Source organism: Delphinapterus leucas, chromosome 19, assembly GCF_059928025.1.
Source record: "Delphinapterus leucas isolate spDelLeu-1000000601 "Yukka" chromosome 19, BTC_Dleu_Yukka2, whole genome shotgun sequence".
NCBI classification, from domain to species: Eukaryota; Metazoa; Chordata; class Mammalia; order Artiodactyla; family Monodontidae; genus Delphinapterus; species Delphinapterus leucas.
The window spans coordinates 12,080,960-12,105,294 of record NC_143147.1 but is presented as its reverse complement, the minus strand read 5'-3'; the positions used below and the strand labels follow the sequence as shown (position 1 = coordinate 12,105,294).

The 24,335-nt window shown below is 41.7% G+C and overlaps 1 protein-coding gene across 1 annotated transcript in view; it reads left to right on the top strand.

The window, feature by feature from the left end:
* Nucleotides 1-24,335, top strand: part of DNAH9 (dynein axonemal heavy chain 9) — a 301,023-nt gene that overhangs the window by 39,333 nt on the left and 237,355 nt on the right. Inside the window, exons 12-17 of the mRNA XM_022595902.3 lie at nucleotides 1,643-1,769; nucleotides 4,543-4,798; nucleotides 5,495-5,736; nucleotides 11,436-11,571; nucleotides 15,163-15,359; nucleotides 15,454-15,878. Of these exons, the coding sequence (XP_022451610.3) occupies nucleotides 1,643-1,769; nucleotides 4,543-4,798; nucleotides 5,495-5,736; nucleotides 11,436-11,571; nucleotides 15,163-15,359; nucleotides 15,454-15,878 (1,383 nt within the window). The remainder of the gene's footprint in view (nucleotides 1-1,642; nucleotides 1,770-4,542; nucleotides 4,799-5,494; nucleotides 5,737-11,435; nucleotides 11,572-15,162; nucleotides 15,360-15,453; nucleotides 15,879-24,335) is intronic.

Sequence of the window (24,335 nt, the reverse complement as noted above, 5' to 3'; positions counted from 1 at the left end):
TCGCTCTGTGTTTTATGTTATAACCACAATATCTGTGAGTACAGTGCTTCAGGGTTGCAAACAGCAGGTCTCCGGGGAATGCAGCTCTAGTCTGGAAATGAGCACTTTTCCAGTGCAGTTTTGTTGGGAACGTGAACTCGGCAGAGCTAGAAGTGGGGCGCTCCTCATGGCACCCCGAGATCGGTGTCATGGAAAATCTCAGCAGCTGCTCGCTAAGCGGAAATTGACAGTTGGTGCCGCACAAAGAGACAATAAGTTTAAAAAATGCTTCCTGCATCCTTTAACAGAGAAAGCATAAGAACGAAGATTTTACATGGGTTCATAGTTGTTCCTTCTTTAAAGCTGCAGTCAGTCTTTTGGGGGAGCAGGGTCCAGACACAGTCTGTGTCTTGCCTTGTAATCTTCTCCTGATTCAGAAGAGGAGCACCGTACACATTATGATTATAGTTATGATCACACTTAGCATTGTGGAGACATCTTAGCTGGCAGCACCTCCGCCTGCCAGGTCACCCAAGTTCTACCCTTTCGACTTCCCAAATATGAGCTTCAAATCTGTCCCCTCCTCTCTGCACCCACCACCCACATTTCACCAGAGACCAGAGCGTCTCGGACCTGAACTGCTGCAGTGGCTTCCTAAGAGCCTCTCTGCTCTGGACCTGTGCCCCTCAGCGCCCACACTGTCACCAAATCCCCTTTCCTCACATTCCCTGTCGGGGAGGCCTCTCAGTGTCTCCCACCAGCTCCTTTTTACCGTGACCCGAAATGTGCTCCCTGATGCCTGGGCCCTTGCCCTCTCCTCCCTCAGGTGCTCTGTCTACTCACTCTCCCCAGCGCACCGTCTGCTGCTCCCTGCCTCAGCCTTCGTCCACACTGCTGCTCCTGCCCGGAACACTCACTCCCCCTCACTGCCCAGCTGCTGCTCATCCTGAGACTCAGTCAAGCATCGCTTCAGCCCCTCCTCCGTGAGACCCTCCCTGGCATCCTCCTCATCACCCCCACCCACCCGCCTACCTCTGCCATTCAAAGCCTAATGCCCAGTACATCTGCCTGGGATTGTACTTGCTGCATCCTCTGTTGACCCGTGGTTGCACCACTAGCTGCGTTTACCATGGGATGTTTATTCATCGTTTTATCTCCCAAGCCCAACACATCAATGTGTAATGACTGAACAGTGAATGTCCGTGAGCCACGTGAAGATTAGCGTGAGAACAAATCTTACCCGATAAATGCTTCCAACATTTACTGAGACTAATCACCACTTCCCTTATCCTCCCAGAAGATCGCATGGAGTCTCTCTTTCTGCTCTCCTCTGATTTAAGCTTTGCCACCTTTAGGAAATGAGGGGTTACCTGCAGGAGCTGACTTGCCCGGCTGAGTCATGACTCTGACTTAAGAATGTGTTCAGGTATTTCACTAATAGCATCTTCAATTCCTGAGATATACATATTAAAGATAGATAGATGGATGGATGGTTGGATTAGATAGGTAGGTAGCTATAGAGATGTTATATATATACACATATAGCTATGTCATTTATGTTATATATATCTATATAGAGAGATGTATCTTCAGTTAATCATTGCCAGGCATTGGGGAGCTGGGAGGGTGCTCATGAGGTGACCGTCATCTCTGATCCTCACAGGTATGAGACAAGACTCTACGAGGACTGGTGTCAAACAGTATCAGAGAAGTCGCAGTACAACCTTTCCCGGCCACTTCTGAAGCGTGATCCAGAGACAAAGCAGATCACTGTCAACTTTAGCCCACAGGTAAGTCCAAAGGCAGTAACTTCCTCTTGGTTTCTGAAGAGTTTCATTTGACTCTGCTGATTTCAAAGGCAAAAAGTCTTTCTATAAGAATATGCAAAAGCTGCTCAAAAGAACTTGCACCCTGGAATTCTTTTTTGGGATAAATCTTAGGGTGTAGTGTTTTCTTAGGTTGTCCACTGTTCACATTTTTCTCCAGGGTCAGCCAGTATATTTGCTTTGATTTTGCACAACAGAAAATATTGCAAAATATCACTTGGTACCATAGTGATACCGTTTGGTACCATAGTCAACCGGGCCTACCTTGAATACACACTGCGGGTGAGGGCTGTTGACTAGATGCTAGAGGGCCAACCAAGTGTAAGACCTGGTTCCTGACTTCCAAGAGCCCACAAACTAGTTAGAAGCCAGAATCTCAACATGCAAAAGTCTAGTTTCATTAGGTAGCATATGATAAATCTCCAAGGAGTAGCTTTGGAAATGAGACTAGATTATTGGTTCTCAACCAAGGCAATTTTGTCCCCAAAATGGAGACATTTTTGGTTGTCAAACTTGAAGGGGGTGCCAGTAGCACATGGTGTAAGTAGATACAAACTTCCTACAATGAACAGGACAGCACCCCACAGCAAAGAGTTTTTTGTCCAAAACTGTCAATGGTTCTGAGGTTGAGAAACCCTGCTTTAAATAGAAAGGGTAGCAGACCAGTGGGCTGTAGCAGCCATGGAAAGCTTAATGCTGGAGAAAACTATAACCAAAAACAAGCCCACATCAGGATGTACATCATTCAGCTTAAAAACTGAAGAAAGGTATTGGCCACACCGAGCTAAAGGCAGTCTCCTAGTTCTGCCTTGATGGCATGTTCCATAGGAATGTAGCATAGAAAGAGCTGAAAGCTAAGCTGACAGAATATTGGTTTCTTTTGAGATAATTCCAGTTTAAGTAGAACATCAATTCCCCCTAGAATAAAAGTCAACAAAGGGAGTTGGAGGGTTCGTTTCTTCACTTTGGCAAGACATGAGTCTGAGGTTGAACTCATTAAATCCTTGGAGTAATTTTATCAGCATTCGCTTTGAGCAGTATTGAATATTAAATGCCCAAAGAGTTGAGTACCTGGGTTACCAACTAGGCTGCAGTCCAGATGGTATGATTGTAGTAATTAAGTCCTTGGTGTAAGACAGTATTGAAGATGGGCCCTCGTCTATATGCTCCGAAGACAAGGACTCTGTCTGCTTCCATGTGCAGCACATGGTGGGTGCTTTACAGGTGTTTGTAGGTGATAGAAGGGAAAGGAGGGAGAGGAAAGGGGTGAGAAAAGAAAAGGGGAGGGGGATACATACCTAAATTATAATGTGAGTCGGGGGAGACGACTACAAACACAACAAGTCAGAGAAGGGCTACGAATATCCCTTGGCTTTCAACCTCAAGCAAAGTGGCAACAGCTATGCTATGAAGAATGAACAGTAACACATTTGTCATTCTAGAGAGACATGATCAAAGATTTGACCAGGATAAGAATTGTATGGGTTAAAAACATATATATATATTTAGTAATTTGTTATATATTAAATAATTTATTTAAATTATTTAAAATTTACTATTGGGCATTTAAATATTTTCTAGTTTTATCAATCTGTATTTCATTGATTCTAGGACACACACGGGTTTTTTATATCTTAATATCTCTGAAAATAGCATGTGTTTATAGTTAAATAAACCACATTTTTTTCTTCCTTAGGTGAAATACTAAAATATTTCTGAATCTGACATAAAATACTACTGATATAAAATACTACTGACATAAAATTTATGACATAAAATACTACTGAATCTTACCATTAATGGCATCTTATATTTGGATAAAATATGTTATAAATAATGCTACAGTAAGCATCTTTAGTTATTATTGCACCGTATTTCTTTGGGATAAATGCCTAGAAAGGGGATTGCTGGGCTAAAGGGTGCTCACGTTTTGAGAGTTTTAGCGTATTTTATCAATTTGCTCTTCAGAAAGATGTAACTCAGGCATCCTCCTGCCAGCAAGATATCATTCATTTCTTCAAATCACTTCTAACCTGTTGAACCAAAAAATATGTAATATCTCAATGTTGTCTTAATTTGTATTTATTTGACCACTAGTAAAGTAGAAAGTTTTTCATGTGTTCATTGGACATTTATCTTTCTTCTCCTGTGAATTGCTTATTCATATCCGTTGCCCACTTTTGAGTGAAAGTGCTCTCTTTTCCTGTGAATTTGTCAGACTATTTGTGAAATATCTGTCAGATATTAAGAAATCTGCTGCAAGTATTTTTATCTGTTGAAGTGTGGCATTTTATTATGTGTATGATATTTTATGCATATAAATTTTATCTTTTATTTTCTGGTTGTACATTTGGAATGATCTTCTCTACTTCAATATTATATAAATCGTCCACATTTTTTTCATTTTTTACATTTAAATTTTTAATATCTATCTTGTGCTTATTTCAGTATAAACTCGGAGGCTAAGGTCATTTCCCTGCTAAAGGATTAGCATTTGTCTTAACCCTGAGTAGGGTTATCTGGGCAGGAACGAAGAGCTGGCCCAGAGCCACTGGAAGGAGAGTTGGGAGCCCAGTTGTCTTTTCCTTCTCAGAGAAGATTTAAGGAACCAGTAGGAGCAGAAGTTGAGAAAGGACCCAGAAGGCCCTTGGGCCCCTGGGGTTTCCCAGTCCCGATCGATACGGCTGCTATTCGCTGCCACTGAAGTACAGCCACTTATGTGGATTCTTTTCTCCAGCTGACTTCCATGCTGAAAGGAACGAGTTACCTTCAGCCCCCACAGATGATGCACATCCCTGAGACAGCAGCGGCCATGTTCTCCTCCAGGGAATTCTGTCGGCAGCTTGTGGCTAAACTGGAGTTGATGGCAAATTGGTACAACAAGGTTATGAAAACTCTGCTAGAGGTGGAATTTCCATTAGTGCAGGAAGAGCTACAAAATATCGATCTCTGCCTGAGAGCTGCAGAGGAGACTCTGAGCTGGAAAACAGAAGGTAACAGGAGACCACCTGGGGTCTGGGGAAAGGTTGGAAGTCAAGATTCTAATAAAGTTGGTAGAACCTCACTTCATTCCCCGGTTAATCTGATCTGGGTTTGAAGCACGAGTCTGTCCTCTCAGATATGCACCCAACGTAGAGAAGACAAGGAGGAACGGCGTCCCTCTTCTGCCTCCTCTGTGTGCCTGGGAGGTTTAGACAGCTTTGCTGCCACGCTCTGGGGAATTTTCATGAACTCTCCCGCAGTCTCCAGCATATACTGGGCACTCCTTGGAGGAGGATTTTTACTACATTATCATTGTTCCTTACTTTTCTTAACTGGACCATAAACATCTTAAATGAGGGAACTATACATTTACTTTTCTTGTATCCTCCAGCGCAATTCAATAAACTTTCATTGACTGATTAACATGTACAGGGCACCATGTGCAGGACTGTGAGGAGAATATGAAATACAGGGGATGTGACCCCTACCTTCAAAGAGCTCATAACCAAGGCCATAACCAGGGTCATGGTAAGGGGTGGCTTTTTGTTGCAACTAGGAAGGAAAAGGCTCTGATGATTACAAACTAACCTGTGCAGAAAAGTCTTATAAAACCCACAGGTATTAAATCCCTATGTTTCATAGCAACCAGACCTTTCGCTCTACCACTGTAAGCTATTTCAATTAATTCTATCTCTTTTGGGGAACAGGCATTTGGGATTATGTCATTCAGATCACCAATAGTATTCATGATCTTGAACAAAGAGTTCAGAAAACGAAAGACAACGTGGAAGAGATTCAAAACATCATGAAAACATGGGCGTCGCCAATATTTAAGAGAAAAGATGGGAAAAAGGAATGCCTTCTCTCTATGGATGATCAGCATGATCGAATGGAAGAATATTACAGTCTTATCAAAGAATCTGGCTTTAAGATTCATGCCCTTGTGCAGGTAATAACCAGCCTCTCAGACACACATACCACCAGTACAGGGAAAGCATCATGAAGTGTGTTTGGACGCTAGAAGTGATTTGGAAAGTAGAACAATCAGTAGATGCTGTGTCTTCTGCAGTCAGGGATAGAAGTTAAAACTGATGGCAAAAGAGCTAAAACTAATGGATGGGGAGCATGTCAAGTCTCGTTCTGGTATCAGGGTGTCAAAGTTAATACGATCTTAATAGTGACACCACTTAGTCGTCACACGACTTAACATCCCGCACCAAACCCCTAGGGGGTAGAAGGAGATGCCAAGGACAGAATCCTAATTTATCCACTGCACTAACCACCCCGAACTCGTCCACACAACCTGGTGTGGCCCTGAAGCATCATCCTCATAACCCAGCTCTGCAGAGCCTGGAGATATGCAAGATGACTGTGGTGTCCCTGATGCACTGGGTAAAGAGAAGGAAAAATGCAGAGTGCTGCCCTTCATGCAGGAAGGCTCTGCCCTGCGTTGTGATCAGGGCAAACCTTGTGTCTCATCATCCAAGAGTGGAAGAGGGAAAAGAGCTATAAATGGCCACCAGCTCCAGCCCTACTGAAGTAGCCGTGGGGTAGTTCTCCTGGGTTGATCTCATGCACAGAGTCAGTAATGAATCACAGTTGTTATCTTTGGGTTTTCTGTGGGTTGAAACACAATAAAATGTTGTACTTTTGACCTTTTAAATTTTCTTTATCTGTTTTCTAGCTTATTAATTTCTGTTCTTTATCATTTCTTTCTTTCTGGTTAATTTGGGGTTAGTTTGCTTCTCCTTTTTGTCTAGCCTATAAGGGTTGAAACTTAGAGTATTGATTTCAAGCCTTTCTTCCTTTCTAATGCAAGCATTTGATGATATAAATTTCCCTCTTAGCAGTGCTTCAGTTGCAATCACAAATTTGATCTGCCTCATTTTTCATTATCATTCAGTTTTAATTATTTTTCTCTTGCGATTTGTTCTTCAACTCAGTGGTCGTTTAGAAGTATGTTGTTTAATTTCCACATATTTGGGTCGTCTCTGGATAGCTTAATGAAATTGTTATCTAGTTTAATTCCATTATGGGCAGAGAAAATACTCTGTAAGATTTCATTTGTTTAGAATTCATCAAATCTTGTTCTATGATGTAGAATGTGGTCTATGTTATTGGATGTTCCTTGTGCAATTGACAATGTTTATTCTTCCATTGTTGGGTGTGACGTTCTATAAAATATCAATTAGTTCAAAGTGGTTGATAGTATTGTTCAGATGGTCTATATGATTTCGCAGTTTTTTTGTCTATTTGTTCTACCAGTTACTGAAGCTTAGAATGTAAAATCTCCACCTATGATTTTGGATTTGTCTGTTTTATCCTTTAGTTCTTTCAGATTTTTCATCAAGTATTTGAAGCTCTGTTAGTAGATGCAAACACATTTATAATTACTGTAACTTCCTGATGAATTGGCCATTTTATCACTATGAAATTATTTTTATTTCTAATAATACTCCCTTGTCTTGAAGTCTTTTTTTCTGATAATTCTATTGCCTTTCTTCCAGATTCACTATTCCTACGTTTTGCATTGTCCATCTTTTTCCACCCTTTCTCATCCAACCTATTTGTTTCTTTGGATTCAAATTTCTTCTCTTATAGACAGCATATAGTAGAAACTTACTTTCCTACATCTAACAACTTTGCCTGTTAATTGAAATTTTTAGGTCATTACACTTAATTGATATGGTTGGATTTAGCACCACTGTTTTGCTATTTGTTTTCCATTGGCTTCATCTCTTTTTTGTTCCTCTGCTCTTCCTTTCCCACCTTCTTGTTATTAATTGTATATTTTCTAGTATTGTATTTTCATCTCTCAATTGGCATTTCAGCCTTTACCTTGTTGCATCACACTTGCAGTGGTTGTTCTAAGTTTTAGTAGGTCTCTTGAACTAATCACAATCTACTTAGAGTTTTCCCATGAAATATAGGAACCTAGCAACAATTCAAACCGCCCAGGCATCTTTTATAGTGTTGGTGTGTGTGCATGTGTGTGTTTGTGTATAATATACCCCACAACAGAGTATTACAATTTTTTGTTTTAAAAGCTTTGGGGAAAATATTTATAGAGTTTTGTATTTACCCACATAGCCACCATTTCCAGATTTGTTTTTCCTTTCTGTAGAACTAAGTTACCATCTATGGTCATTTCTCTTCAGCCAGAAGAGCTTCCTCTAGTATGTCTTGCAGTTTAGGTCTGCTGATGACACGGTCTCTCAGTTTTTGTTTATCTGAAAATGTCCTTATTTCACCTTTGTTTTTGAAGAAGAGTTTCACAGAATATAAAATTCAGTGTAGACAGTTCTATTTTCCTTTCAGGAGTCATTTCATTGTCTTCTACCCTCTAAGGTTTCTGATGAGAAGCCAGTGTACTGTGTATCTTTGTTCCCCTTTTTTCTCAGGCTCCTTTTAATAGATTCTTTTAAAATAAATTCTTTGTATTCTTTTCCATTCAACTACAATGTGCCTAAATACGTTTTCTTTATATTCAGCCTGCTTGGAGTTTGTGAGGTTTTAAATCTGTTTTTCACCAAATTGGGGGGTGGTGGTGGCGGTTAATCAAATTACAACATTCTTGTCTAATAATTCCAACATCTGTTTTATTTTCTGATTCCTTTTTTTAATGTGAAGGAGGTTTATTTTTGTGTCACATAAGTCAAAGGAATAGGCATTCCAGGATTGGCGTGGCAGCTATTTTCTGAGTCTGTTCTTAGTGATTATTTTCTCTCTTGGTTAAATGTCACATTTTCCTGCTTCTTCGCATGTCTAGTAATTTTTTATTATATTCTAGTCATGTTGGATGCCACTTTAGAATCTGGATGTTATTTCCCTTTTAAAGAGTTTGTGGTTTTGTTTCGGCAGGCAGTTAACTCACTGGTGGGTCAGCTTGACCCTGTTGAAGCTTTATGTTAAGCTTCCTTAGGGAGAGTCTAAAGAGGCCTTGCTCTAGAATAGAGCTCTAATCCTAAAGCATTGCATTTCTGGAGTCTCAAGTGAAGTCCTGGGTTATCTGTGAGGTCTTTTCATTATTTCTGATAGAACACAAACATCTTCCAGCACTATATGACCTTCACAAGCTCCATTCAGCTTAGAGTCCCCGGTAACTGTTCTCTGCCAGGCCTTGCAGAATCTTGCCCTAAATATGCACAGCTTAATCCTCAGTCAGAGATTCAAAAGGGCTCAGCAACCTCAGCAGTCCCAAACCCCCATTTCTGTCTTTTCTGCCCAGCAGGAACGATGCTCTAATTGAGGTCCACTTTCCTATGCCATGGTTTGGAAAGTGCCTCTAGGTGGAAAGCCAGGTAGTTGTGAAGCTCACCTTGAATATTTCCCTTCTCTTAGGGATCACATCCAAATACCCAAAATAATTATTTCTTGTATCCCGTTCTGTAGCTGTTTGTAGCAAAAGGGAAAGTCCAATCTCATTCCTCTGTCTTGGCTAGGATCAGAAACTTGAGCTATTTCTTGTTAGTTTACAGAAAATTCTGACACGTTTGCTCCTTGTACCATAGTAGATTTGAGGTGAAAGGTATAGATAGCTATGTTGATAGGGTGACAGTAGGAAAGAGATAAAACAACTCTACAAGGCAGTCATAAAAACTAAACTGTAGAAGCAAACAGACATACACATTTTAGTAACACCTAAGAGCAACTCTGGATTGTCACTGTGTTATGATTTGCATGACGACGGACTCATTAAATCTTTAATCTACTTAGGAAGGAAAGGTATAGGGAATACACTTTAGAAATTTTAGAGTTTTGACATTTAAAAGCAGAATCATGAGATTTACAATATGGCAGTGTTTCCTAAAGGGGTAAGCGTGAGTCACCTAGAAAATTTACTTTTGCAAAGTGGTAACCACGTTCTTTGAAGATGTAAGATAAATGGAAAGTTGCTGTAAAAAGGCTGAATGATGAGTAAATGGGACATCTGTACTTGCCATACCACCAGGTCGGTGACTGTATCATGTAAAAGGAGGGAGAGAAAGCCTGTGCATTCCTTTCTGTGTGTACATTTTCTAATTCACTCAGTATGATAAAGGTTTTTAGTTAACATTAAATGCCAACAACAAAACACTCCAGCTCATTTCTTTTTTTAAATTTATTTTATAGAAGTATAGTTGATTTACAATGTTGTGTTAATTTCTGCTGGACAGCAAAGTGATTCTGTTATATATATTAATATATGTATTCTTTTTCATATTCTTTTCCATTATGGTTTATTACAGGATATTGTAGTTCCCTGTGCTATACAGTAGGACCTTGCTGTTCATCCATCCCATATAGAATAGCTTGCATCTGTTTATCCCAAACTCCCAATCTATCCCTCTGCCACCCCCTTCCCTCTTGGCAGCCACAAGTCTGTTCTCTATGTCTGTGAGTCTCTTCCTGTTTCATAGATATAATCATTTGTGTCATATTTTAGATTCCACATATAAGTGATATCATATGGTATTTGTCTTTCTCTTTCTGACTGACTTCACTTAGTATGACAATCTCTAGGTCCATCCATGTTGCTGCAGATGGCATTATTTCATTCCTTTTTATGGCTGAGTAATATTCCATTGTATATATGTACCACATCTTCTTTATCCATTCATCTGTCGACAGACATTTAGATTGTTTCCATGTGTTGGATATTGTAAATAGTGCTGCTATGGACATAGGGGTGCAGGTATCTTTTCGAATTAGAGTTTTGTCCAGATATAGGCCCAGGAGTGAGATCCACTCCAGTTCATTTCTAAGGATTATCCAGGAAATGCTTTACTTGCTTGAACCCCAGATTTCTTATGTCTTGAATTATAATGCCCTCTACCGTTAGTGTTCCTCCTTCTGCCCACCTGACTTCTGCTCTGATGCAGCTTCCTCCACAGCCATCAGTCAGCATCTATGAAGCACACATTGCATCCATCAGCGTCCCTCCTGAGAAGGTGACCTGACCCCATCCTCCTTTCTCAGGGAGAGGATGAGGCACCACACTTCCTTCATGGGTTAACTTTGTGTTCCTTTCAAGCAAGGGTTATACCCATTAGACAGAATGGGTTTGTTACACACGTACAGGCATACCTCATTTTAATGTGCTTTGCTTTACTGTGCATTCACAGGTATCGCATTGTTCTGTTTTTTTTTCTTTAATTGAACCCTGCATCACAAGTCTATTCATGCCTTTTTTCTTTTTGTCACCTTTTGGTAACTCTCACAGTATTTCAAACTCTTTCATTCTTGTTATACTTTTACGGTGACCTATGATCAGTGATCTTTGATACTATTGTGAAACATTATGACTTGCTGAAGGCTCAGATGATGGTTAGCATTTTTTAGCGATAAAGTATTTTTAAATTAAGGTATGAACATTCTTTTTTTAGACATAGTGATGCACACTTAATAGACTAAAGTATAGTGTAAGCATAACTTGTATATGCACTGGGAAACCAAAAACTTCGTGTGACTGACTTTATTGCAATATTGGCTTTATTGCAGTGGTCTGGAACCAAACCCGCAGTATCTCCAAGGTCTGCCTGTAACAGAAAATTCTTCATAACAGTGCAGTTTTTCTCCATGTGTTCTTTTCATTCCCATTAATGATAATAAGACCAGTCCTCCCATATTATTAAACATGGTTTATATCCATTCTTCTTTATTTTGTAGGAAAACCTGGGTCTTTTCTCAGCAGACCCAACCTCCAGTATTTGGAAGACTTATGTTAACTACATTGATGATATGTTGGTGGATGGATTCTTTCTTGCCATTGAGTGCTCCCTCAAGTATCTCCTGGAAAATACTGGTATTTACTGGCTTATGGATGTGGTTTATTACTGGGAAGGTAACAGTAATAGCATCTATTGAGTTACAGTGAAGTGCAATTGAGTGCTCTGTGACTTTTCCCAAAGTGTAGTGAACATTTTGTGAATTATAACAAAGGCATTGCATTTCTAAATTGTCCAACGATAAAAGACGTCTCTCTCTTCAAAACTCAGATGATAAATCAGGCTTTAAGATAGTGAAGCCCATAGCAAAAGCAAAAATATAAAAGCCAATTCAGTCTAAATGAAGCTCCAGTGAGGAGGAGTGAGTAAGCTGGAGCAGCTCCACCTGGACTTGACTCATAGCAGCGGGAGGGGACATTCCCTGCCTTCAAGCTGAATGTACTGTATCTCTGTGGCCTTTTGAGAACACAGGGAGGTTGTAGTAGCCAGCTTACATGGAAGAATCAAGTTTTTCTATGTAAAAAAAGTCAGACAAGAAGCTGGGGATGAGGTAGCTTTTAGAAGGAAAGGGAATGTCAAGGAGGCAATGGGCATTCTTTGAAGCTGTTAAAAGATAGCCAAGGGCTTTGAATTTATGGTCCATACACAGAGTCAAAGATTGTATAGTAAAGGCTAACCTTGGTTTGTAAGGGATGGGATGGAAAGGGCAGAAGAGTTCAGGAATAAAGTTGAGTTACACCTTTCGCATTCTGGTAGATTCTGAGGAGCTCAGCGAGGGTGAAGGATGAGGTGAGGGTGAAGGATGAGGTGAGGATGAAGGTGAGATAAGAACTTAGTCCGTTGAGCCCAACCCAAGGAAAGAAATCAGATGCAGAGTTAAAATAGGTGGGCTGAGACCCATGTCCAGATATCCAGCCCATGCAAGAGGTTGGCAGTGCAGAGAGGAGCAAGGCCAGCGCTGGGTGTAGCTCAGATGGGCAACACCCACCCTCACCCCCACCCCGTGGTCCTGGTAGGTGGAGTGACTGAGGTCAGAGGCAAGGTCTTTGTTTTCACGGTGCAAGGTGCTCCAAATTAAGGAGATACAGAAGCAGGAAATGGGCTCTGACATAGTCAACAAGGCAGGGAGGTCACCTTCTAGAACCTGGGGCATCGAACACAGGCACCGAGACTGGAAAACTGGTTCCTAGGGACCAGCGCCAACGGTGCTCATCTTAGTGAACTGACCAAACCTCCTCTGATACTGGAGGTTGGGAGTCCCGTCACTTAGCCCTCCTCTAGATTTAGGAAGATACCCCAGCCACACTTGAGTGCAGGCACTGCATAAGGGACTCACCCTAGGCCAGTGTCTATCCAGCTCTCCTGATCTGGGCTGTCCGATGTGTCACTTGTCCTCCTCTCATGAGGAGAAGAGCGTGGGAGCAAGAGGATGGGGACAGGGGATGGTAGCCAAAGTCACCTTCCCTCCATGGAAACGGGGGGAAAGGGAACACATTTCCTTCACAAAATAGAATGGGCAGGAGCTGGACCTAGTGGCTGCCTGAGCAGAGGAGCTGTAGATAACATTAAAAGGCACTGGTTACCAAGGCAAGGTGAAGGAGCCTAAAGAGAGTGGCCTCTAAGAGGAAAATCACCATGACCCTTTGCCATAGCCCAGGTGGACAACTTTATTCCCCTGGTCCACCTTACCATTTCCACTTCTCGTGTTTGGTCAAACCAATACTATTCCCATGGCTTGGGCTGGCCTCCCAGCCATCTCTCAGAATCCACACCCTGCCTGGGTTAAATGCTACCCACTCTATCCGGAAGCACTCTTCCTCTTCTCAATTCTTAAAGCGATTTGCTTGTACCAGGGGCGTGGAACCACCAGGACCATCCGACTTGTACAGTAATTATGTTGCCATTGCATCTAACATAGGGATTCGGTTCTTATGTCGGCACATAGGGCAAAATCTCATATAGTAACATGTTCTTGAAAGTCTTTTAAATCCTTTAAACTATATGCAACCCAACCTATTAAATTATAAGTACCTAATGCATGTAGGAATACAGAATATATCATGAGTACATATACAAGGCATAATTTTACTGATTTTTTTAAAAATTACTCTATAATAATAGTATAGGGCTTCCCTGGTGGCGCAGTGGTTGAGAGTCCGCCTGCCGATGCGGGGGACGCGGGTTCGTGCCCTGGTCCAGGAGGATCCCACATGCCGCGGAGCGGCTGTGCCCGTGAGCCATGGCCGCTGAGCCTGCACGCCCAGAGCCTGTGCTCCGCAATGGGAGAGGCCACAACAGTGAGAGGCCCGCATACCACAAAAATAATAATAATAATAATAATAGTATAATTACTGTGATATTGGTAAACTTGCACTTCCTTAAGTTAAATGTGCACTGGATGGGACACTCCTGAGTCCAGTAATGCAGATTTATCATCCTTACAGTTTTGAAGGCAAAGCCTTAGTCTTACATATCTTTGAGGGTCCCACAGTTTTTTAGTTAGGGAGAATGGCTAAGCAGTGGTAAGAAGAACGCCATCAATAATGTGGCTTAAAGGACATGGAAGTCTGTCCCCCGGGTTCTAGTCCAAAGCGAGCACTCCAGGTTAGTTGCAAGTTCCTTCCGTCCTGTGGTTCCACCGCTTTCTAGGGCCTGGTCTTCATTTCCATGGTTGAGCCGGGTCACTGTTGCATGCCGGCTCCAGCCTGTGGGAGGGCAAAGAGAGCACAGAGGAGGCCCCCTGCTGCCTTGTGGACCGCAGCCCAGAAGTGGCACCTCTTCCCACATCCCACTGGTGAGGGAATCACATTGCCATACCTAACTGCAAGCCTGCCCACTTATACCTCTATTTCCAGGGAAGAAGGGACAATGGATTTCCATGAGTAGTCTCCACTGCCCGTGATGTCCAGCACGCAGCAGTCTCCTAAATACCTTTACAATCAAAAAATGTATGAAAATAAGTGGTTATTAATAAGAGTCTAAGCATTTATCTTGTACTTGGGACATCTTGTTCCATATTATATTTTGATTTAAATTTAGCAAGACAAGTTAGTCTAGCAAGTAATCAGGGTTTGTTAATCATTTATACTGTTTTTAAAAATCTTATCACTACCGGACTACAGAATTAAAATAAGTTCTGTTTTTACAGAAAAGGAGCAGAAGGGATAGGATTGTGACTTTTTTTTTCACGCCTACACGACGTTGGACAAGCACACCCTTGTTCCCCTAGTGGCTGCCAATGGGGAATGGCCTGGTTTGTGCACAGGAAGAAATCAGCTGCTTCCAAGAAACTGGCTTTGCAAAATCAACCTCTTCTCAGTCAGAGGCTGTACTGCCTCCCAGGAGATGTTTGGGAATGCGGAAGGGGACTGGCTTGGGTTGATCAGTCACTAGGACGTGCTCTCTGAGGACAAGGAGAGTAAATGTCCTGCAATGCCCAGGATAGCCCTGCACAAGAATTAGCCTGTTCCAAATGTCAGTGGTTCCCCTGTCAATAAACACTGCAGGACTGCCACCCTCACCTTTTCTGGGGTGTTAGCAAATTTTACATTTCCATTTTCTTATACCCAAACAGCTCATCTAAAGGAAAGAAATGCTCTGAGTGCTTTTAAAACAGTATTGCATTTTGCCTACGTTACCCATTCTCTTCTGTTTTCCTTGTTTTTCAGAATGTAAGGCAGGACTCACCCCGATATTTGAAGCACAACTGAGCTTAGCCATCCCAGAATTGGTTTTCTGTCCGTCTCTGGAGCCTGGAGTGAAGGGTGGCTTCTACGACATTGTTGAGGGTCTCATCACCAGCATTTTTAGGATATCGTCCTTGGTTCCACGGCTTTCCCCTCAAAACGGCTCTCCCCATTATCAGGTACTGGATCTCCAAGCATCCTGCCCTCCCATCAGATCTGGAGCCCTCTGTGAAGTGCTGGTGTCACCCGCCTGGTTTTGCCTTGCTCCCCTAGGTTGACCTGGAGGCCATGCCTGATCTGGCAGGCATGCGGGGTGAGCTGATGGGGCGGGTGCAGGGCATGATGACCCTCTGCTGCGGCTATCGGAGCACCCTCAGCCAGTATTCCTACCTCTACGTGGAGGACCGGAAGGAGGCTCTGGGCCAGTTTCTGCTATATGGGCACATGCTCACAGCAGAGGAGATGGAAGCCCATGCTGAGGACGGCATTCCAGAGAACCCGCCCCTGCTCCATCAGTTCAAAGCGCAGATCGACTGCTACGAAAAGCTCCATGAAGACGTGAGCAGGCTGGAGCCCATCCAGGTGTTTGACAGCTGGATGAAGATTGATGCGCGGCCCTTTAAAACGTCTCTGCTGAATATAATTAAGAAGTGGAGCCTCACGTTCAAACAGCACCTTGTGGACTACGTCACTCACAGGTAACACGGTCCTGCTAGCTTCCCGGGCTGTCAGGAACACCATGTTTCTAATCTTCTTCACATTTTTCTCCATAGGTTCTTGGTTAAATTAAAAATTAAAACAGCGGGTTGGAGGTTCCAGGCTTTTGGACACCAGCAGTAACGTTAGTCCTGCCCTCTCATTTGTTCATCAGACCTGGCCTCTTTCTGTTTCGTTTTCCATTTGGTGCCCAGTGTGCGAAAGGCACCCAGTAAGTGGTAAATAATGTTAGAGACAATAATAGCAGATCTAACCTCCCTTCACAGCTCTGACTGTGAAATCTCTTTAAGCCTGAGAAGCAGAGGGGGTCTAATGGGCCTCTTAGATTTTATTTCTCCCACTTACTCCTTGTCTCAGATTATCCAGCTGTGAAGCACGGAAGCCCCTAAATCTACACACCCCTGATGCCTGCCAGTGCCACTCTAGCTGTGTGACAGATTGGATATGAAACTCTGTCTGTTCCACCATAGACCTAGACCACCCAGCCCAGCACCAGGCTCCCTAAGCCAGAGCACCAACCTCTAGATAAATAATCAAGTTGGTTAATAGTCTCCCTGTTACTTCACCTTAGCCTTGTCCTCACAGGTCTGCCACAGGCAGAATCTCAGCTCCCAGCCCCTCCCCACAGAATCCTATGGAGTGCCATGGTCCCTCTGTTCAGTGATCAGTCTTTGGTGTATTAGCTTATGCTGCAGGGGAGCCCTCTCCAGAGTTTGGTGCTGGTCTTGCTTGCCGCTCAGTGATGTGGAAGGGAGACAGCCAAGTCAAGAATGCATCTATCTACAAACAAATTCTGAGAGACTTTGCAAGGGTGATGGTTCTCCACTCTAGAAAAGCCTCAGAAAATCATTTTGGGATGTTTCAAACAGGGCTTTCCAAGTGTTGTATAAGAAGCAGCAGCCAGTTTCCCACACTTGAGAGTCAAGGAAGGGAAGCAGTGGTGGCAGTTGGGGAGGTGGCAGTGTTGCCCCTGAATGGAGTACTGTTGAGGGGACAGCTCTGTGCTCTGTGGCCCCTCTCCATTAGCAGGTCTGGTGACCCAAGGACATGGGGACATGTTTCAGATGCAGATTTTATTATTATTTAGGTATGGCAAGGCCACAAGATCGGGAGATGACTGCTATTGAAAAGATAGTCTGTTAGATCCCAAGAGGAGGGGGGCACAGCACACCATGCAGGGCCAAATGGGGGGCACCAGTGTTAATCAGGAAGCAGAGGGAGTGAGGGGAAACATGGGCAAGAGCTTTTATTATGGCTTCCATGGAGAAGAATGGGCAAGACATTCTTCTCCAGGTTTAGGAGCAGGTTTAGGATTGTCTAGTTTTTAAAATAATTTTAACAGGCTCTGGGATGTAGGGGCTGTCTTTTGTTGTCTGGTACCTGGCTGTGGGATTATAGGGCAGGTGAACTGTGGCCTGGAGAATGGGAGCCAGATGGAGGAGGTGGTTGGGGATATGGACTTTGGATTGATTGGCTTGCATTTGAAAGGCACAGTCAAAAGCAGGTTGTTTACTATCTCTAGGAACTGGCTAACCCTGGGAGGGTCAGTCCCTCCAGGGCCTACAAGGCCCCAAATGTCAGAGCATCAGAAACACAGGGTTGATACAGGGCATAGTTACAGCAGCTTCCATGTGTCCCTACCAGGTGAGGCTTCACAGGATGTAACAGTTGTTTTAACAGGAAAACACATGATAGAGCACTGAGAAGGCCTGAGTCCTCCTTGAACCCCTGTTTCCTTGTCTCTGAAAGAAGACAGTTTGACTGGATTCCTGTAAGGTGCCTTCCAGTTTTAATAGTTGGTGATCCATAAACTGACTACTTTGCTACACTTTGGGAGAATGTCTCATTGTGTTCTCAAAGATTAGATTAAAAAAAAGAAATAATAAGAACAATAAAAAACATTTATTATTGAGTGTCTACTATGTACCTTGTAATTCTGTGATTTCCACCTTCTCTTAGTAGGTGTCAGGATTAATCCCACCTTGCCTTACATAAATACTTCATTTACTGACAGAAATCCAATCCTTCGTTATCATCTGTCTTATTCAGCTTGGACTGCTGTGATATTGCGATTTGTAATAAGACATATATATTGGATTGACCGAAAAGTTCATTCGGGTTTTTCCATAAGATGCATGGGAAAACCCGAATGAACTTTTTGGCCAACCCAATATTTGGTCTTCATCCCTGTTTCTGGCAAAAGCTCCTATAACCCTTGTATTTCCTAAGTGGTGAGAGCCATAAAGGTATCTTTTGTTCTGTTAATGGTAACTTTTGGACCTCACCTATGGATGGGAGGTGGTTGTCAGAACAACCAACCATGTGATTAGAGGTTGAAACTTTTAGTCTTATTCCCCAGAACTCCAGGGAGGAGAGAGGGGCTGAGGATTGAATCAGTCTCCAATGGCTGATGGTATAATCAATCATACCTGTGTAATAAAGTCTCCATAAAACTCAATAAGATAGGGTTTCAAGAGCTCCCAGTTTGTGAATGTGTGGAGATTCGGAGGAGTGGTGCATTCAGAGAGGGTATAGAAGCTCCACATCCTTTCCCATACCTTGCCCTGTGCATCTCTTCCATCTGGCTGCTCCTGAGTTATATCCTTTTATAATAAACCAGTAATCTAATGAGTAAACAGGTTCTCTGAGTTCTGTGAGCCACTCCAGCAAACTAATCAAATGCAAGGAGGAGGTCATTGGAACCTCTGTCCTATAGCTGGTCAGTCAGAGGCAAGGTGACAACCTGGACTAGTGTTTGGGTCTGAAGGGGGTGAGGCAGTCTTGTAGGACTGAGCCCTTAACCTATGGAATCTCCAGGTAAATAGTGTCAGAATTGAGTCAAGTTGTAGGACAGGCAGTTGGTGTTGGAGAATTGCTCGGTGGTGTGGGGTGCCCCCCTACCCACCCATAGGCATTGGAATTGGTATTAGGATCCTTGTAGCTGCCATAACAAAATACCACTGACTGGGTGACCTGAACAACACAAATTTATTTCTCACAATTCAAGAGGCTAAGAGGTCTAAGATCAAGATGCCAGTCAATTTGATTCCTGGTGAGAGCTCTCCTCCTAGCTTGCAGACAGCCATCTTTTCACTGTGTCCTCCCATGGCCTTTACTCAGTTCCTGTGCACAGATAGAAAAAGAGAGATCTCCCTCTTCCTTTTCTTATAAGGCCACTAATCTCTCATGGGGGCCCCACCCTGATGACCTCATCTAACCCTAATTACCTCCCCAAAGGCCTCAGCTCCAAATACCATCACAAATGGGGAGTTGGGGCTTCAACATACGAATTTGTGGGAGACACAGACATTTAGTCCGTAGCATCATCTTAATTCTCATCCCCATTCAGCTGCTTATGCCCTGATCTTACTCAGTCCCACCCTTGCCCTTGCAAAGCCCTCCCCTGTGCTCTTCCCCTGGACCTCAGGATCTTGCATCAGCAAAGTCCACTGTCCCTTCGTCTTCTCTCATCCTTTTTTTGCTCTAACTGAAGCCCAGCTCTCTCCCGAGGATACTGCTTCCCTGCAGCCCTCCCAAGTAGGGCTGATTTTTCTCCTATATCCTTCTTACCACTGGGCCTAGAGGTAGATGAGATATTCTTGCTCTTCATTGCAGCTTCCAAACCATTCCACCTGGTCCTCCCTCAAAATCTCTGGCTCCACTGGAGTGAATTCTATCAGACAGTAAAACCTGCCACTTGTCCCTGCCACGGTCACCTGCCAAGCCCTTAGCCATTCCTCCCCTTCGTTGCAGGTCATGTCATCTGGCTCAGTCTCCCTTTCCCATCCTTCTGCTGATAATCATCCTCAGTGACTCAGCATCCACATGGAGCCTTCATTATACCTGCCTCTCATTTTCTTGACCTCTCCCTCCATTGCCATTTCCTTCCGTCGTACCTCTGCTATCTAATTCTGTGTTGTGCCCTCAGTGGTATGGAAGGAAAGATGAGCAAGTACTTGCTTCCCCTTCAAAATCTCAGGTTAAAGCATTCCATTCTCTGACCACCACTTGGTATCTTTCCAGCTCACTTACTTGGCAACGGTGCCATGCAAAGTTCTTCAGACTCATCAGGATTTCCAATCCATTGGTCGCGATGCTTTATCGGGATAGCTCAGTGTTTATCACCCTTGCTCCCCATTCCTGTTCCCACCTCATAAAACCCTGACTGTTTAAACTCAGTGCCCCACGCCTGCACCTGAGCAATTCATCCTTGATGAAGGAAAAACAAACCAGTCTTCTGACCAATCTCATATTAAATTTATGAACATAAATTCTTTTATGAACATTTTCATAGATTCTTCCCAACTCCCATAATGGACTCTTCTTTTCCTCTCTCCTTAAACCTCAAATATCCTCTCTGCCCTTACAGCCTTGCCTCTCATTTCACTGAAAAATTAGAACCAATCACAAGAGAGCTAACTCACCTTTCACCAACAAATCTACCAACCTACCTGCATTTGAAGCCATACATTCAACTACCTCTCCTGTTACAGTGAATAAGGTGATTTTCTAAGTCCAGCCTCTTTCTTCTTATCTACTCGAGAACTTAACTTCCTTAAATATTCCCTATCAACAACACCATCTATTTTCATACATTTTCCACAGCATGCAAATATATTGTCACATCTGGCATCTTAAAAAAAAAGAAAGGAACACGGTCCCAGGAGTCCTTCCAGCTACAGCATCATTTCTGTGTGCCCTCCTTCATAGCAAAATTGCTCAAAAGATGTGTCTATACTTGATCCCTTTACTTCTTCATCTTCCATTCTGTCTCTACAAGAAATTTTATTATATAATGTAGCATAGGGGCTTCCCTGGTGGCGCAGTGGTTAAGAATCCATCTGCCAACACAGGGGACATGGGTTCGAGCCCTGGTCCCGGAAAATCCCTCGTGCCGCGGAACAACTAAGCCCGTGCGCCACAACTACTGAGCCTGCGCTCTAGAGCTCAAGAGCCACAACTACTGAAGCCAGCGTGCCTAGAGCCGGTGCTCCGCAGCAAGAGAAGCCACCACAATGAGAGACCCGCACACCGTAACAAAGAGTAGCCCCGCTCACCACAACTAGAGAAAACCCGCCCACAGCAATGAAGACCCAATGCAGCCAACAATAAATAAAATAAAATAAATTAAGAAAAAAGAAAATTTTTAAATGTAGCATACGTATGATTTAGAGAAAAATATTAAAATGAATACTCTCATTTACTTTATCCAGCGAAGAAACAGAACATTAGCTACATTTTAAAATTCCCTTATGTACTCTTCCCTGATTAAATCCCTCTTCCTCCCTACCAGATGTCACCCCTGCCCTAAATGTGAAATAATCCTTCCCATACTTTTCTTCATGGCTTAGTGTATACATATATATATATATATATATATATATATACACACACACACACACATACACACAGATATACATATATTGAGATTTCCATTTTAAAGCTATAAAAATGAAACAGTGTTGCATACTATATATCCCTCTGTCCTGTTTCTTTTATTCAGCATTATATTTGAGACCCATCCACGCTGAGAATATAGCAGTAGTTCATTCATTTCCACCGCTGTAGGGTATCCCATCATCTGAATATGCCACAATCTATCTATCCATTCTGTGGTTAATATGGTTGTTTCAGATGGTTTCACGAATATCAGCAAGGTTGCTATGCATTCTCTTATACAGCTATCACGGTATCCATGAGCAAACATGGCTCTAGGGTGTATAGCTAGGAGTGGAATTGCTGGGTCAGTGCAGGTAATGACAACTCTTGCCAAGGTGGATCGGCCATTTGTGAAGATTCCAGTAGCCCCACGTCCCCAACACCTCTTGCTGCTGACAAACTATTTACTGCTGGCCATTCTGCTGGGAGCTTAGTGGTATCTCGCTGTGATAGACATTTTACATTACTCTCACTATGAATAAAGTGGCCCATCTTTTTGTGTTTTTGGATGAGTCATTATGCTTCCTATTCTGTGCTTCTTCATAGCTCTTGCCCATTTTTTGTTGGACTTTATTTTCTCCCTTTTTATACTTAGAAGTGATTTATATATTGTATATCTAATCCTTTGCTGATGGTACATATTACAGATTTAGTCTCCCGTTTTGTGGCCCGTCTTCCCACTCCATTTATGGTACATTTTGATGACAAGTTCATTTTTATGTAGCCAAATGTGTCCATCTTTCCCTTGTGTTGTCTTCTTTTCTCTTGTTAAATAAATCCTTTCTTGTCCTGAGATCCTGGTGATACTCTCCTACATCCTCTCCTACAAGTTTTATCTTTTGCGTTAAATAGCTCTTTGTCGGTCACTGCATTAATATGATGCAGTCCTAATTACTATAGCTCTGTAATAAATCTTGATATCTGGCAGAGCGAGTCCCTACCTTGTTCACTTTCATTAAGAATGTCTCAGTCATTCTCGGCCCTTCCTTACTATTTTACATACATTTTAAAATCAGTTTGTAGAAGAAAAAATCCATTGGGATTTTGATTATACTTGCAGTGACTATAGATCAATTTGAGGAGAATTGTCATCTTTGTAGTAATAGGTATTCCTAAGAACATGTTATCTCTCCATTTATCTTCCTTAATATCCTTCAATGAAATTTTGTAATCGTTTCCTTTAAAATGATTTTCACGTCTTTCTTAAGATTTATTCCTTAATATTTTATTTTTTGTTTCCTAGTGTAAATGATATTTTAAAATCATATTTTCCATGGAAATGAATTGACATTTGTATGTCGATTTTGTATCAAGCAACTCTACTAAATAAGTTGTTAATTCTAATAATTCATCGTGTACTCTCTGGGGTTTGCTATGTGCATAGTCATCATCTACAAATTTATGATAATTTTATTTCTTCCTCCTCAGTCTTTTTTTTTAAATGCATTTTATCGCTATTTCTTATCTGACCACACTGACTAGGACTGTCAGTATAACATCGAATAAAGTGGTGATGGTAAGTATCCTTGTCTTGTCCCCGATCTTAAAGGGGATACTTTCAACATTTCATTACTTAGTATAATACTCTGTGAGTTTTTTATGGCATCTCTTTATCTGATTAAAGAAGTTCTCTTCTAGTCCTAATTTGTTAAGAGGATTTAGCGAAAATGGATATAACATTTTATCAATCGCTTTTTCTAACTCCATTAAGATAATTCTGTTTTTTTCCCCTCAATATGTTAAAGATGTGACTATATTATTTGGTTTCTAATACTGAACCAACCTAGCATTATTGAGTTAAGCCCAACATGAAACGTTGTCTTTTTCAATATATTCATTGCTTGATGTTGTTTGCAGATATTTTAGTTAGCACTGACGTGTCTGTTTTTGATGAAACTGGCTTTCAGTTTTTCCTTTCTGTAACATCTTTGTCTGATCTTGCTCTGTGGTTTTGTAGCTTCATAAAATGGGTTAGGAAGTAACCTTCTTGTTTTTTCTCTGTAAGAATTGGTGTAAGATTGAAATTCTCTAATCCTTGAAAGTTTAAATCTCCTATTGAAACATCTGGCTTGGTATTTTGCTTGTGGCAAGATTTTTACCTGCAATTTCTCTAATGTTTATAGGAATATTAAGGTTTTCTATTCCTTAGTAAGTCATCTTTTTCTAGGGATGTATCCATTTCATGTAAATCTTCAACTTATTGTCATGAAATTTATATTATGCTCTTACCTGTTTAATCTCTACAGAATCTATGGATATGTTCCTTTTTAGATTTCTATTCATTTCTATTGTGCTTTCTGGCTTCTTTACTTAATTAATCTTCCAAGAGATTTACAAAGAACAATCTTATGGACCCATTGATCCTCTTTATTATAATTAGATTTCTATTTTGATAATTTATTCTTTTATGTTTATTATTTCCTTCTATTTTCTTTGGGTTTATTTTCTGTCCTTTGGCTAAGTTAAGATGTGTGCTTTGCTATTCACCTTGAGCCCTCTATCTTTTTTAATGTAACACTTAAATTTATAAGTTCCCTTCTAAGTACAATTTTACCTACATCTCACGAGTCTTAGTAATAATTAAGCTCTAAATATTTTTAACATTCATTATGATGTACTTATATATTTTTTTAATCTTAAAACATGGGTTCTTCTAGTTGCATTTCTGTCATTAATTTCTAACAATTGTATTGTGGTCAGAGAATGTAACATATGTAATAAAAAGCTTCTGAAATTTGTTGAATTTGGTCAGTTTTTATAAATGTTCTGTGCATATTTGAAAAGAATGTGTACTCTGTAAATGTTGGGTATAATGTTCTGTGCATGCCTATTTGATCAAACTTGTTTTCTTCAAATCCACTATTACCTCGCTGCCTTTTTTTTTTGTCTGCTTAATTTATCAATTACTGAGATAACTGTGTTAAAAATCTTCCACTTTGATGGAGTCCACAATTTCTCCTTGTAATTCTGTCACTTTTTGTTTCATAATTTTTAAGGTT